This window comes from Arachis ipaensis, chromosome B8 (assembly GCF_059453495.1).
Source record: "Arachis ipaensis isolate K30076 ecotype BB chromosome B8, ASM5945349v1, whole genome shotgun sequence".
NCBI lineage: Eukaryota > Viridiplantae > Streptophyta > Magnoliopsida > Fabales > Fabaceae > Arachis > Arachis ipaensis.
Genome location: NC_142443.1, coordinates 52,411,289 through 52,425,468, shown reverse-complemented (window position 1 = coordinate 52,425,468; position 14,180 = coordinate 52,411,289). Strand labels below are relative to the sequence as shown.

General features: G+C 34.3%; 1 protein-coding gene and 1 pseudogene across 2 annotated transcripts; both read right to left on the bottom strand.

Annotated features, from left to right (window-relative positions):
- The window catches only part of LOC148548091 (uncharacterized), an 89,656-nt pseudogene extending 83,554 nt beyond the window's left edge, over positions 1-6,102 (bottom strand).
- A 5,205-nt stretch (positions 6,103-11,307) lies between these two features.
- LOC107611922 (la-related protein 1A) lies at positions 11,308-12,829 on the bottom strand. Of its 2 annotated transcripts, none has more exons than XR_015896824.1 (6): positions 12,799-12,829; positions 12,648-12,683; positions 12,386-12,526; positions 12,219-12,282; positions 11,532-11,609; positions 11,308-11,374 (listed from the first exon to the last, which is right to left on the bottom strand). XR_015896824.1 is itself a non-coding variant. In XM_088497471.1 (6 exons), exons 1-5 carry the CDS (start codon positions 12,804-12,806, stop codon positions 11,583-11,585), a joined length of 276 nt encoding a protein of 91 aa, XP_088353597.1. In that variant the 5' UTR covers positions 12,807-12,829; the 3' UTR covers positions 11,309-11,374; positions 11,549-11,582. The 2 variants fall into 2 exon arrangements, 1 of the variants encoding a protein (XP_088353597.1); XM_088497471.1 differs by having other exon boundaries at positions 11,309-11,374; positions 11,549-11,609.
- Positions 12,830-14,180: the final 1,351 nt, after the last annotated feature.

Below are 14,180 nucleotides of genomic sequence, written 5' to 3'. Positions count from 1 at the left end.
AACATAAATAAAATATGGGTGTTAATGCCAAATAATAAGGGTCTCATTTACATGGAAGCTTCAACATGTTCGTGAGAAAATAATAGAAGCACATGGCATACCAATGATGCAAAATTTGTAATTTTTCTAGCAAACCAACCACTCCCCGAAATATCCTACTTTTTTTGGAATTATAGATTGGCGATTGGAATGAACGATTTAGAAATCGTGATGATGAACTTTTTTTTTTAATTGTTTTATCCTTCAGATCTGTTCGAATTGCATCAAATAAGAATACCACATTATGTAGTGGACAAACAAAAGAAGGGGGGTTGACCCAACAATAAGATTTCGAATAGAAAAAGGGAATAAAGAATGAAAAAAGAAATCAAAAGATATTTTTTTGCTTTGATAAAAAAAAAGACAAACAATGGCAATTTTATTTGAAAGAATCAAAATTTTTTTATTTATTCTAACTTACGTATCTTCTAATAAAAATTTATTAAAGTCCGGTTGCAAGGTCGAAATATTAAGTATGAATCATAGTTCTAATACTTTATAAAATCTAATGGGGAAGAGAGTGGGGAAGGAGAGATAATATAAATTCATGTCAATGCAAAAGTAATACAGATATAAAAGATTGGCATTGATTTAAATAATATTACCTAACCAGAATAAAACAAGTCACTAAGCACCCAAAATAATTCAAGAGAAGATGCAACAGTTAAATAAGAAAATTAACACCAATGGTAAAATAATAAATTTAGAAAAGAAAAAAAATATGCACAAAATTAAAATGCAATGAATGAAATATGCAAATAAATTAAGTAAAATAAAAATAAAGATAAGAAAAATGAGAAGTGAAAGAAATAAAGTAAGAAAGAAAGAAGAAAAGATAGAAGAAATTAGGATTAGAAAAGAAAAGATAAGATAATTGGCGCTGATCTGGATAAGTTGTGCGACGCGGGCGACGCAGACGCGTGGGGTACGCGTTCGCGCGAACTGCGCTTATATGAATCGACGCGGTTGCGTCGGTCACGCGGACGCATGACTTGTTTTGTGCTACTGGCGCGAGGGCAGCCTCGCACTCGCACAACTCTCTGTTCGAAACTCTTTTTGCCAAATTTTTGGGTGACGCGGTCGCGTGGTTGACGCGATCGCATGAATGGCCTTTCTTTTAAAAATGACGCGATCGCATGGGGCACGCGATCACGTTATTGGGCTTGTGCTTCTAGCACGAGTCCAGCCCAATTCCAGCTCAACTTTCGACCATACACCTTTTTTACGTCGATTTACAGGGCCACGCGGTCGCGTGGGGTGATTTGTGCCAAAGGCACGCCTCCAGCCACGCTTTTCGTGTGACTCTCTGTTCACTTTTCTTTTCTTTCAAACGCACTGGTGACGCGGACGCGTCATCGACGCTACCGCGTCGCGTGCGTATTTTTTTTTTTTTTTGTGGTATGCATAATGTAATGCTAATATGAATGTTATGCAAAACTCCAGGTTCAATATAATAAAATAAAATAAAATTCGAAAACAAATAAAACTAAATAAAAAATGAAAAAGGAACGATCATTCCATGGTGGGTTGTCTCCCACCTAGCACTTTTAGTTAAAGTCCTTAAGTTGGACATTTGGGGAGTCCTTTGTTATGGTGGCTTGTGCTTGTACTGATCCTTGAATCCCCACCAATGTTTGTAATTCCAATGGCCTCTGGGATCCCAAATCTTGTTTCTACACCCGTCTTCAAGTTGATTATCATGATTCCATCCGGGTGGTTCAGCCTTAGAATTCTCATTGAAGCGTCCAAACAACTTCCCAGACCCATTCAATTGAGCTCTACACCAACCTTTGCGTTTAAAATTAAAGCTTCCAACTATAATGAACCTTGCAGGATAATTCTTACCACTGACCATCTTCCTCTTACTCTTAATGCCACAAAGAGCTCTAAGTTGACCATCCGTCTCCAGTAGCCCATATTCAAGTGGAATTAGAAAGCTAAGGGATATGAATTTTACCCACTTGAATGTTGTGAAGGATGATGGCAACTTAGGGGGAGGGGTTTCTAATGATCTTGCAAGCTCCACTCCTTTGTGTTCTTCTTTGACCACTTCCACCTCTTTGCAAACTTCTTTAATTTCAACCTCTTCCTCTTGGTAGCTTTCTTCCAATTCAATCTCTTCTTCATTACTTACCAAGGGCATGGGAGGTAGTGCTTTTTCTTCTTTAATTTCCATCTCTTGATCAACCTCTTCAAAGTCTTTAGCCATGATATGCCTTGGAGGTTGTACACCCTCCTCAACATCAATTTCAAACATCTTTGAAGGAGGTTCTATGGCTGGACTTTCCCATGGAGGTTCTGCATCTCCTAAGTCTGCAACTACTTCTTCTTCTTCAATAATTCCGGCTTCCTCCACTTGTTCCAGTACAAATTTATGCTCTTTACTGTCCACCGGAGTTTCTAATGTCTCCTTCATGCTACGTCCTTCATTAGATTGTCCACATGAAGCCATGGGGGTTCCTTGAGTGTCTGAACATCGGGAAGCTAATTGATTTATTGCTTGATTCAATTGATGAAGTGTGGCATTAAATTTTTCAAATGTTTCCTTGAGTTTCTCCGTTGATTCTTGGGGTGATGGATATGGACATGATGCATAGGGAGGTGGTGGTTCTTGGGAGTAATTGGGTTGGAATTGGGGTGGTTCTATATATGGTTCATATGGTTCATAAGGTGGTTGGTATGGTGGATGAGGGTTAGGATCATATGAAGGTGAATGGTGGTATTTGGCTTGTGAGTGTGGTGGTTCAAAGTTGTGTTGGGGAGGTGGTTCATAAGCACAGGGTGGGACTTGTTGGTAATTACAAGGGGGTCCACCATATCTATCAGCTTGGTATGCATTGTAGAGTGGTCCTTGCCCATGATATCTTGGAGGGTGTTGTTGCCTAAAGGGTTGATCAGATCCTCTTGGCTCCATCCATCTTTGATTGCTTAGACCTTGATGCATATTCCTGTTATAGCTTCCACTCCTTCCAACAGATTTAGAACCAAACTCAAAGCGAGAGGGGTGAGAACTCATAATAGTAAATAAAAATTAAAAACGAAAATAGAAACAAATTTTAAATTAAAAGTTATTTAAATTTTGAATTTTGAAATTTTGAAATTTGAATTTTGAAATTTGAATTTTAAATTTTTTGAAATTTGAAATTTGAAATTTGAAAATTTTTAAATTTGAGTTTTGAAATTTGATTTTTGAAATAAGATAAGATAAGATAAAAATTTTAAAATAAAAATCTAAAAATTTTTTTTATAACTGAATAAAAATCAATAACCTCTTAATTTACGAAAAAGCAAAAATAAAAATAAAAATAAAAACAAATAAACAAGCAAAAAATAAATATTTATAATAACCAATAATAAGGCACACGTTTGCAATTCCCCGGCAACGGCACCATTTTGAAAGAACTGAAGATTGATGGTTTAGAAGTTATAGTAAACTCTCGTTGCAAGTATAGTTACTAAACCAAGCAGTCAACCTTTCTTACAAACGTTTTGGTTGTCACAAGTAACAAACCCCTTAAAAATTGATAACCGAAGTATTTAAACATCGGGTCATCTTCTAAAGGAATGGCAGGGAAGTATGTTCTTATTATTGGTTATGAGTCTTGTAAATTGGGGGTTTTGAAAGTAAGGAAGCAGTATGTTAAATGATAAGAAAAATAAAATAGTAATAATAAAATAAACTCTTAGCAAGGCAATAGAATTGGAAGTCCTATCCTTATCAATTGTGATGAGAATTGGATTTTAATCCCACTTTGTTAACCTCTAACTACGAAGGTAAATCAAGTGGATTAATTAGCTTAATCCTCAGGTCCTAGTCAATTCCTATGGAAAGACTAGAGTTATTGGAGCAACTCCCAATTTCAACCACTACTTTATTTGACAGCTCAAGCGTTATCAATTACTTAACCAAAGCCAAAAGGAAGAAAATATCTAAATTAAATTAAAAGCATTCATAAATAGAATAAAACATTCATAAGCTGAAATACCTCAATTTGTACTAATAAAGATATCAAATGTAACATGGAAAAGTTCATAAATTAAATTGGAAAAATAAAAGGAAAATTGAACCTGATAAAAAGAAACAATCCTGAAAGTAAGAAAAATCCTAATCCTAAATCCTAAGAGAGAGGAGAGAACCTCTCTCTCTAAAAACTACATCTAAATTCTAAAATTGTGTATTGTGAGCTTCTCCTTATGAATGAATGGCTTCCCAACTTTATAGCCTCTAATCTGTACTTTCTGGGCCGAAAACTGGGTCGAAAACAGCCCAGAAATCGCTGGAGAGGAAATCTGCCACGCTGATTTTCGTCACTGCGACGCGTCCGCGTGAAGCACGCGTTCGTGTCACCTAGAGTTAGGGCAACTATGGCATATTATATATCAAATCGAAGCCCCGGACGTTAGCTTTCCAACGCAACTAGAACCGCATCATTTGGACCTCTGTAGCTAAAGTTATAGCCATTTGAGTGCAAAGATGTCAGGCCAGACAGCTTAGCAATTTCTCCAACTTCTTGTATTCCTTCCACTTTTGCATGCTTCTTTTCCATCCTCTGAGCCATTCCTGCCCTATAAACTCTGAAATCACTTAACACATATATCAAGACATCTAATGGTAATAAGAGAGGATTAAACATAGGGAACTTAAGGCCAAAGAAGCATGTTTTCAATCAAAGCACATAATTAGGAAGGCAAATATAAAACCATACAAATAGTATGAATAAGTGGGTAAAGAGTTGATAAAAATCACTCAATTGAGCACAAGATAAACCATAAAATAGTGGTTTATCAGTATGACGGGGTAAACTATGTTTGAGGTACATATGGGATCGAGGACTGTTGTTGTGGAGGTAGTGGTGGTGGTGGCAGTGGTGGTGACTATGGCTCCTGCTCTTGATTATCATCATCACTAACGGGATTACCCTCATTATTCTCTTGCACTACAAGATCTGACAATTTCAAGTGGTTGCCATATTTTGCACGGTACCAATACATGTAAATATCTTAGGGATGTTGTGGAGGCATGGGGAGCTCAATAAGAACGTGATTATACCTGTTCGTCCACTACATCACCAAAATGAATGAGTCGTGGATGTGGACCAGTCAAGATTCTTAGGACTAGTCAGGACTTCCCCGTGTGCTTTGTCTAGACTTCGTTCTTGATGAGGAACACGAAACCAAATTGTCGCCTAACACTACAACATTTTGGGTCTAAGGTCACGGTTTTTTTGGTCACAGTAAAAAACCGTGACAAAAAAAGGCTATGGTCACGGTTTTTTAAAAAATGGTGGCCTAAAAGGGTCTATGGTCACGGTTTTGAGAGGTGACCTAAAGGGGTCTATGGTCACGGTTTTTTACCGTGACCAAAATGGGTTTATGGTCATGATTTTTCGAAAAATGGTAACCTAAAAGGGCCTGTAGTTACGGTTTTAGAAGGTGACCTAAAGGGGTCTATGGTCATGATTTTTGTGGGTGACCTAAAAGGGTCTATAGTCACATTTTCAAAAAAGGGTGACCTAAAAGGGTCTATGGTCACGATTTTAGGGGATAACTTAAAGGGGTCTATGGTCACAATTTTTGAGAGTGTCCTAAAAGGGTTTATGGTCACGATTTTTTAGGGTGACCTAAGGTATGTATGGTCACGGTTTTGGGGGATGACCTAAAAGGTCTATGATCACGGTTTTATGAAAGGGTGACCTAAAAGGGTCTATAGTCACAATTTTTCGAAAAAGAGTAACCTAAAGTATATATGGTCACGGTTTTTTACCCTGGCCTAAAGTGGTCTATAGTCACGGTTTTTTCAAAAATTTTTGTAAACCCTGCCCTTCCCAAGCAGTATCATTTCTTCCATTTTCAATTTCCCCAACTCCCTAATTTGATCCCCAATTCCCCTTAAATCCCATTGTCTCTTCAGAAAAGAAAATGATGAACCCTATCTAATCCATCCCTCCCAAAGCCCCCATCCACGAAGAACTCTGCCCCACCACCACCAGAAACAATCGTCGCCGTACTGTCCACTCTCAATGTCAAGTCCCTCCACCTTAAAGACCTTGACCCAACCGTCATCCCTCTTCCTCACCAGCGCAACCAATCTTCGCTAACACTGACGTTGTCACCAACGAACGGCCATGGCCACCGCCAAAGGTCTCCATCCGACGAAGGTCTTTTGGAGCTCGTGGTGTCGCCATGTCTTCGGGCTCTCCTTTGTTATCATTTCCTCTTCGGTCTCTCCTCTGACGTCGTCTCCTCTTCAAGATGGCATGAAGATGACATCGTCATTATTGCAGTTCTCATAAAGGTCGGTGGGACATTATAACATCTCATCAACTTATAAAATGGATTATTAAGACTGCATTAGTTTAGCTTGATTTTTTAATATAGCTAGTAAAAACAATAATTTTTTTTAATCGAAACTCTTAAAACTATTTTTTCTTATTTAAGTTTTGATTATCGACTGAAAGTGTGGCAGTGTAGCATCAGGCCAATGCACTAGCCTTAATTATTCTTGTGGACATTATATGATTAGCATGAAAGTGTAGCAGTGTGCCAGTTTTATATTCCAACTTGAATGCAGTTCAACTTGCAATATCTGATTTAGCACTATCCTATCGTCATTCGTCATAATTTTGTCATGAAAATCAAACCTTCTTTTATTTCTTTCTTTAATCAAATTTAAATTAGTAGGTTATTAGTTAAGATGAATAGCATATGCGTGTGTTTGTTGTTACTAGTTTAATTAGTTTTAATTTAGGTCTTTTATGAAATTGTAGTAATGTAGCACCAATACTGTCTGTTTCTTTCTTCTAATCCTTTGGCTCTTTGCTTTGCACCATTGTTTATAGCTAGCATCTTCTATTTTCTATTTTCTTTCATCATTGTTATTAATATTAATGTTTACTGTCTTATTTATTTGGGTGCCCTTTTTATCTATTTTTTTAATAATTAATTATGGTGCCTGATGCATGTCTTATGAAGGAAACCCTACACCATTAGATATATCAATCTTTTCTTTCCAACATGTGTCACTTTTGAGTAATTATTAAAAAGAAACAATACCTCTACTCCTATTTTTCAAGAAATAAGTTAAATCTATAAATGTGGAGGTGGATTCCCTTCACACTCACCCTTCTCAGTTCTCTCTCTTGTAAAGATAGATAGTCTTTTTCAATGGAGTAAGAGGGAAAAGGAAATTCATTCCAATAATGAAGATCAGAGCATGACTAATATGGGAGAAAATAAAAATAAGTAAGGTTTAGATTCTGGTTTTAGCTCAATTTTTATGTATAACTGAAATTGCTCTAAGTTATTGTTAGTAATTTATGAGTGTTCAAATAGATAAAAATTAATATTATATTTTTTTAGAATTAAATTGAATAATTAATATATAGTTCAACACAAAGTTATCATTATCGGATTATTAGATTTTATTAAATACTAATACTATTAGAATATAGACAAATAACAATGTATTTATTTTATGTTATGATTATCTATCGTAATTCACCACATAGCAAGGTCTTATCACATATGCATATCCTGGAGTTTGATTAATTAAACTTTTTTACTTTCAACAGTGAAATCATATTAAACAACAAGGACTGATATATGGAATTTGGTTTTATTTTTGTTGGGAATAAGTAGTATGACCACAATCCAATCAATCATGTGTCAAATAATTTGTTATTGTTATTATATTAAAATGTTAATATAATAATGTCCTTGATTAAATTTAGAGATTTATCATTGTGATAGTGATCATAATATTGAGAGATAAATCTTTTGTAATTTAATCTAAATTGTTCTTGGTCATAGGATTATTAAAAAGGACATTAATAATCCGAAAAGATCAATATATATATAATGGTCTTCATTGGATGAAGATTAATAGATCTCATTTATTAAATTATATATATATATGGTGCATATAGAGATATGACCATTGAACTGACTCACTTTGAGAATTCCTAATGGTTATAATTACCGTATATTTGTCAATAGGATATTCTCAAGATGAACACAGTAATAGAGTTTCCTTTGACCTGCGACTGTCATAGTAATTAACAATGTATTTATTATACTTTGATTCCGGACACCTAATACCCTAGGGTGCTAGTTGAATGGATATTGGGTATGATTTAAATACTTGTAGAATTAATGATTAGTCAATAAGAAATCTGTCAACTCTCGGTAAAGAGTTTGAGCTCTATGATTATAATGACTGAGATGAATAAAACCTTGGCCAAGGGGATTGAATGAATGAAGAAATGAGTTTCTTAGGTCATTCACAGTTCATTATAATAATGGTAACAAGTTAGAGTTTGACAATTAAACCATACTCTAAGAGTTAACCAAGAGCTGGAAAGATGGAAGGAATTATACTTTGTTCTTCTAAGGTTCTTAGTAAAAATATATTACTTCATACTATCGGGTCGTTGAGGAGTGTTGCTAGACGCCAACCTTGATTAGTAAATTTAGTATGACTAATTTACTACCCGCTTAGTATTGAACCTATGGGGTCACACACTAACGAGTGTTCTAATCTTTGCTGTAGAATTATTTAATTATTAATTTGATTTGATCAAATAAATAATTATATTAATTCAAATGGAATATTATTATATTTTTTGCTAGCACCAAGAATATAATAATAGTATGATAATTGAGAATATTATATGAGATTTGAGAATAATTAGTTATTCTATTTCTAAACTTGAATTCTAAATTTGGATGAGATCCTAACTGATTCTGTTTCAAATTGAGTTATGATATGATTCATAAATTTGAAAGATTCAAGTTTAAAATAACAAGATATGATTTAAATTTAAATTGAGAATCAAAATTTAAAATCAGTAACAAATCTCATACTATATATATGTATGCCAAGAGTAGAGGAATGTGAAAGAGACGAGAATAAAACACAAGGGTTTTATTCCTTTACCTCTATACACATAAATGTATGTGAGCCTGATTCTTTGAGAAGAATTTTATGGCATGCAAAGAGTTGCAAGAGGTTTCTCAATTTAGATCAGATGTCCATTAGTCAAGGAGTTGACAGCAAAGGTTGGTCTCGGTGTGGATACGCATAGCGCCTTCGTACCATCGAAGGAGAAAGTGATTTTTACTAAAAGCGTCTAAAGGTATTTAGATCTGATCTACTATCTATATATTATTGGAATAAAGTTTAAGCACAAAATAGATCTTTAAGGATTACTTTATTTTCTTTCGCTGCGTGTATTATGAACACATGGTAATCCTTCAGTGGTATCAGAGCTTTGGCTTTTTGTGTTTAAATTTTATTCCTATTTTCTTAAATTTGTGAATTAATAGGATTAATTCAAATTTTTTTAAGCATGCGATGCAGTTATTTCTATTGAGATGGTTTTCTAATAAATTAATAGTTAATTTATTTCAATGTTAATTATTTAATTGTGATTAAATTATCATTTTTTAATATAAAAGTTATATTTATAATCAAATATTTTGTTTGATTTTATTTATTTATTAAATATTATTGAGATTTTGATTACAATAAAAGGAATAAGATGCAAAATATCTTTTGTTTGTTTCTTATATATAAGTGTATATATAAAGGTCAAATTTGATTTGATAATTTTTTAAGGCTAAACGTTAGTACATAAACAATCGAATTTTGATTTGATTGATGTGTTTTGAACACTATAATTTTAGAAATTAGTTTTTCTAATATTCTTGATTATAAAGATCACAACTAGAAAATTGATTAATACAGACAGATTTACAGACGGATTTAGTCTTTATTACAGACGGATTTTTGGTTACCGACGAAATTACCGACGGATTTTGTCCCTCTGTAAAAGCCCCGTCGGAAATTATTTACCGACGGATTTTTTTTCCGTCGGAAAATTACAGACGGATTTTTAGCAATTACCGACGGATTTTCCCTCTGTAAATTTTCTATCCATTTTCCAAAGGCGACAAACTTTCCGACGGATTTTCCGTCTGTAATTACAGACGGATTTTTAGACGGATTTTCTGTCTGTAATTACAGACGAATTTTCAGACGAATTTTCCGTCTGTAATTTGAACTTTGGAAAATCATCCCGTTCTGATTACAGACAGAAAATCCGTCTGTAATTCCGTCAGTAAAATAAAATAGAATTTTTTTTAGATTTTTTCATTGCAAAATGAATACTTTAAATTTGTTTTCTAAATTTACTCCATCAAACACTGTAAATTGAAAAAAGAAAGCCAAAAATCACATAAATAAACATAATATTCATTACATGATACCTATAAAATTGGATGTTATTTTTCAACATCATTGGCCAATATCTCATTGTCTTAATAAAAAAATACCAAAAATAAATAAGATGACCATCCCAATATTACATGAATGTCACAAATTACACTTAGCACTTAAAGATAGAATAATCTAAAATATTAATAGATAACTAAGTTGCATTGGCAGCATCAAGCTCCATATTGAAAGTTAATTTTGACATCTCCTGACTGAAATAGAATTAAAACCCAAATTAGAATTGGAGTGAATTGGAATGCTTGAATAAAAATAAAGCATATTATTTAGAATTGGAGCTTCTTATGGGAGGGTAAAGGAGGTACTGTAGTAAAATTTGGAGACATAATACCTCCACATAGTAGCTGAATGATTGCTAAGTAGTAGCATTATCCAAAATAAAGTATACCTGCCATAACAAAGTACAATCATATACTTTAATACCAAAATATACGAAGAGCTAAACAAAAACTCTCAATTGAACCATTATCAAATAGTGGTTGTATACTTTAATGCCCCATTATCATAAGTAACTAAAACTCACAAATCCAGCTGTTTATAGGCATTCCTTGAGCTGCACGGCCAGTATTTAGAGCATAACCATTCATCAGAAAGCTGTCTCTAGAAAGTGGATTCTACGTAATTATCACTGTATGTATAATCAAATCATTTGTTTATTCATTGATCATATAGCACTATTAGTTTGCAACCAAGGAAACAATTGCAATAAACACCTTTTTTGTATATATAAAAAGGATTTTGGAAAGCCTTTCAACTTCCCTGAAATTGGTGAGGAAAGCCACCCTTCCATCTCTGGTGGAGCCCAACCATGTACCACCGCTGAGCTCATCCCTTCCGCCCAATATAATGCCGCCGGCCCACCATCCTAACGGCTCTGTGGGCCTGTCAACAATAAACAAATGGTTTTCGTTAGTCACCCAAGTTAAAATCAATCACGTTTGTTACAAAAAAAGGAACCAACACAAGCACTCACCGGTAATAGAATTCGTCCCTGTTGAAACTCATCAGCTGCATCCAATGCTTATTTAACAATAACATCATCACCTGCAATTGTGATAATTTCTTATTAAAAACACAAAACAAAACAAAAACAAACAAGATAATTGAGTTCAGTAATGTGATTGTGAAACTGACCAGTGTTTAATTTGATACTAAGATAAAATCAATTTTCGAAAAAGTACCAAAACTAACCAAAACTGACCAGTCTCATTATACGACCTTAGAACAGTAACCACAGCCAAATCAATGATCATCAACGACTCCAGGAGCCTCCAATTTTCTAGATTCAGGCCAAATCAAACGCAGAATTTTCACTACTCAGCAACAATTCAGCAAAGCTAGCGGCAGAAAATTCAATAATCACATATCTCCAATTTTAAAATTCAGATTCAGAACATAAAATTGCAGAATTAGAGTCTACAACAGCAAAAGCTTCAGAATTCAGCAAGAAATCTAAAACTTACAGAAGAAGTTCACATCAAAGGAGAAGAAGGAGACTCATCAGATTTCAATTTTACATTTTAACCTCAACAACAAACAAAATCAACAGAGCTGGCAGATCGAGCAATAATTCAGCATTCATTTTTGTCTATTTATGCAGAAAACGAAGAAGAAGCGACAGATTTGGCTGAAGAAGAAGAATTAGCTTGGCTGAAGAAGAAGAAGAAGAAGAATCCCACCTAGTTATGCAGGCAAAAATACAAACAGATAGAGGACATCCATTATATTAGCCAGACATTTCTACCATTATTTATAGGAACTCATACCCTTGATTCTATAGAGATCTAACAAAAAGAAAATTGCACAATTGCAGCAAATTCACTATAAACTGAATAAAAATAATAGTAACAAAAATATGGTTGTTCATAGGAAGTTGACAGAAATCCACCTCACTGCAACCGATTCCAAGTTTCTTTCGATCATTCAAGCATCGTTTATGATATTTCACGTACCTGAAGGGAAGAATAACCTCATGAGAAATCCTGAAATTACAACATGTTCAATATAGTCCTAGACCTTATTACACGTATATCATAGCCAAGTATCATAACGTACTTCTGCTGTTGGAAACCGTTTTCTTCTAAAAGTTGGTTACTTGGATGCTGAAAAGGTGGGAAAGATTTTGGCATGGAGCCCACAGGAGGACTACTCGAAAGACCACCATGTGGCGAACTACTCAATTTGGAGGGTTTGAGACTGCAAAATTAAGAGAATAATTGGAAAGAGCTTTTCAGTGATCAAACTAAAGAATCAAACTACCAATACAAAGCTAGTCCAAATAGGACAGTTTTCTGAGTTAAACAATCATGATATATACCTGAATTTGAGTTCGAACATTCTCCAGTTCAGATTCCTGAAAATGTATACAGAGGATTGCAAGATGTATCAGGAACTGAAAATATCAATGTGAAACCTAGTAACAGCAGAATTTGAGCACAAACTATTGAGAATATGAAGTGATAACTTGCCTGCTCATGCAAAGCTTCTTTCAACTGAGATACAACTGCCGCTCTACTTGCTTCAATTAATTTAAGACTTTCAACACACTGTTTCAAAATATTTTCTTGCTGCTCTAGTTCCTTAGACAAAGTTTCTCGCTTGGGATCCTTTGCTGAAAAGAGAAAACAACATAAGAACCCTGGATTTCAAAACTCAGTTGTTACATAAAATGCTATAGTATAAATTTGGGGAAGGGGAGCCACAAAGGTACTCAGCCTCTGCTTCAGGATCCTCTTCTTCCTCTGGATTTGTACGGATTCGTAACCTTCTCCTGAAGAAATGCATGAGAATCAAAACAGAAGTTGACAGTAATTGTCATTCTAAAATAGAAGAAAGATCAGTAAGTTGACAAGCTTTATTTTCAATGTATGTTTCAAATTATTCAGTATCACTAGAAAGAGTTTTATCCAACTAATATCATTAACTAAAGTTTGTATGGATAATTCATAGAAATAAAAAATAAAAAGAGAAAATTAATAGTTAAAAGAAGCAGAGATGAATGAAAGAGTTTGAAGTACCTTCCAACATCACCAGGCTTGACCAAACCAGAATTAACCCTAAGACATGGAACAGAAGCAACAGTCTTAATCATTTTAGGAGCCTCTGTAAAAATAATAGGTGAACCTATCTGTAGCTTTGGACCCTTTGCTTGCAGTCCTATGTTATCTTCTGATGAGTCTTTTGATTCACACTTTACAACAGTAACAACATTTGCTCTTTGTAGTTGATTGTGTTGGAAGAAAGAAGTGTTGTGAAGCTTTGAAAAAACTGAAGATTTAGTAGTAGTAGCAAACGAATAAGGTAAAGCCATGATTAGTTTATGTAGAGTTATCTTTATTTTCTTCTAAGAACAAAAGGAGTAATTGAAGGGCAGGACAATCTGTTTGGGAGCAAATTAGATATTTGTATGGTTCATATTTGAGAAGGCCACTCAAAAGATAACATAAAAGAATAAAATATTGAAAAAATATTATTACTCTTTTTTTATATGATAACAGATTCCAATGTATGTCTACATAAAGTACAGACCAAACACCTGCAGAGGAGAGTAATCCCTTAAGTCCCATGTCCAGTAGTACTAAGGAAAGTAAGGCACACGGAACTTTTTAATTTCCCATTTTTACCTTGTAGACCAAGTTATCAGCTCGTGTTTCCAGGTTTTCATTGTGTTCAAACATGATAAGTTTAACAGAAACCTTTTAAGTACACTTACCATTATGCATTTGGTTCCACTTGACTTTAAAAGCTGAAGAGGAACAAGAGTAGCAGGTTCTAGAGCCTGAAATAGAAAAACAGATCAGGAAAAAAAAGGAAACAAGATGATTGCAGATAAATTATCTATAACAGAACA

Bases quoted from the DNA above. Each gene is read 5' to 3' on its own strand.
- LOC107611922 (XM_088497471.1), bottom strand. The intron at 12,283-12,385 runs GTACGTTATGAT...TCTTCCCTTCAG, and splicing joins AACGGTTTCCAACAGCAGAA to GTACGTGAAATATCATAAAC. The intron at 11,610-12,218 runs GTGGATTTCTGT...GCCTGAATCTAG, and splicing joins TTGGAATCGGTTGCAGTGAG to AAAATTGGAGGCTCCTGGAG.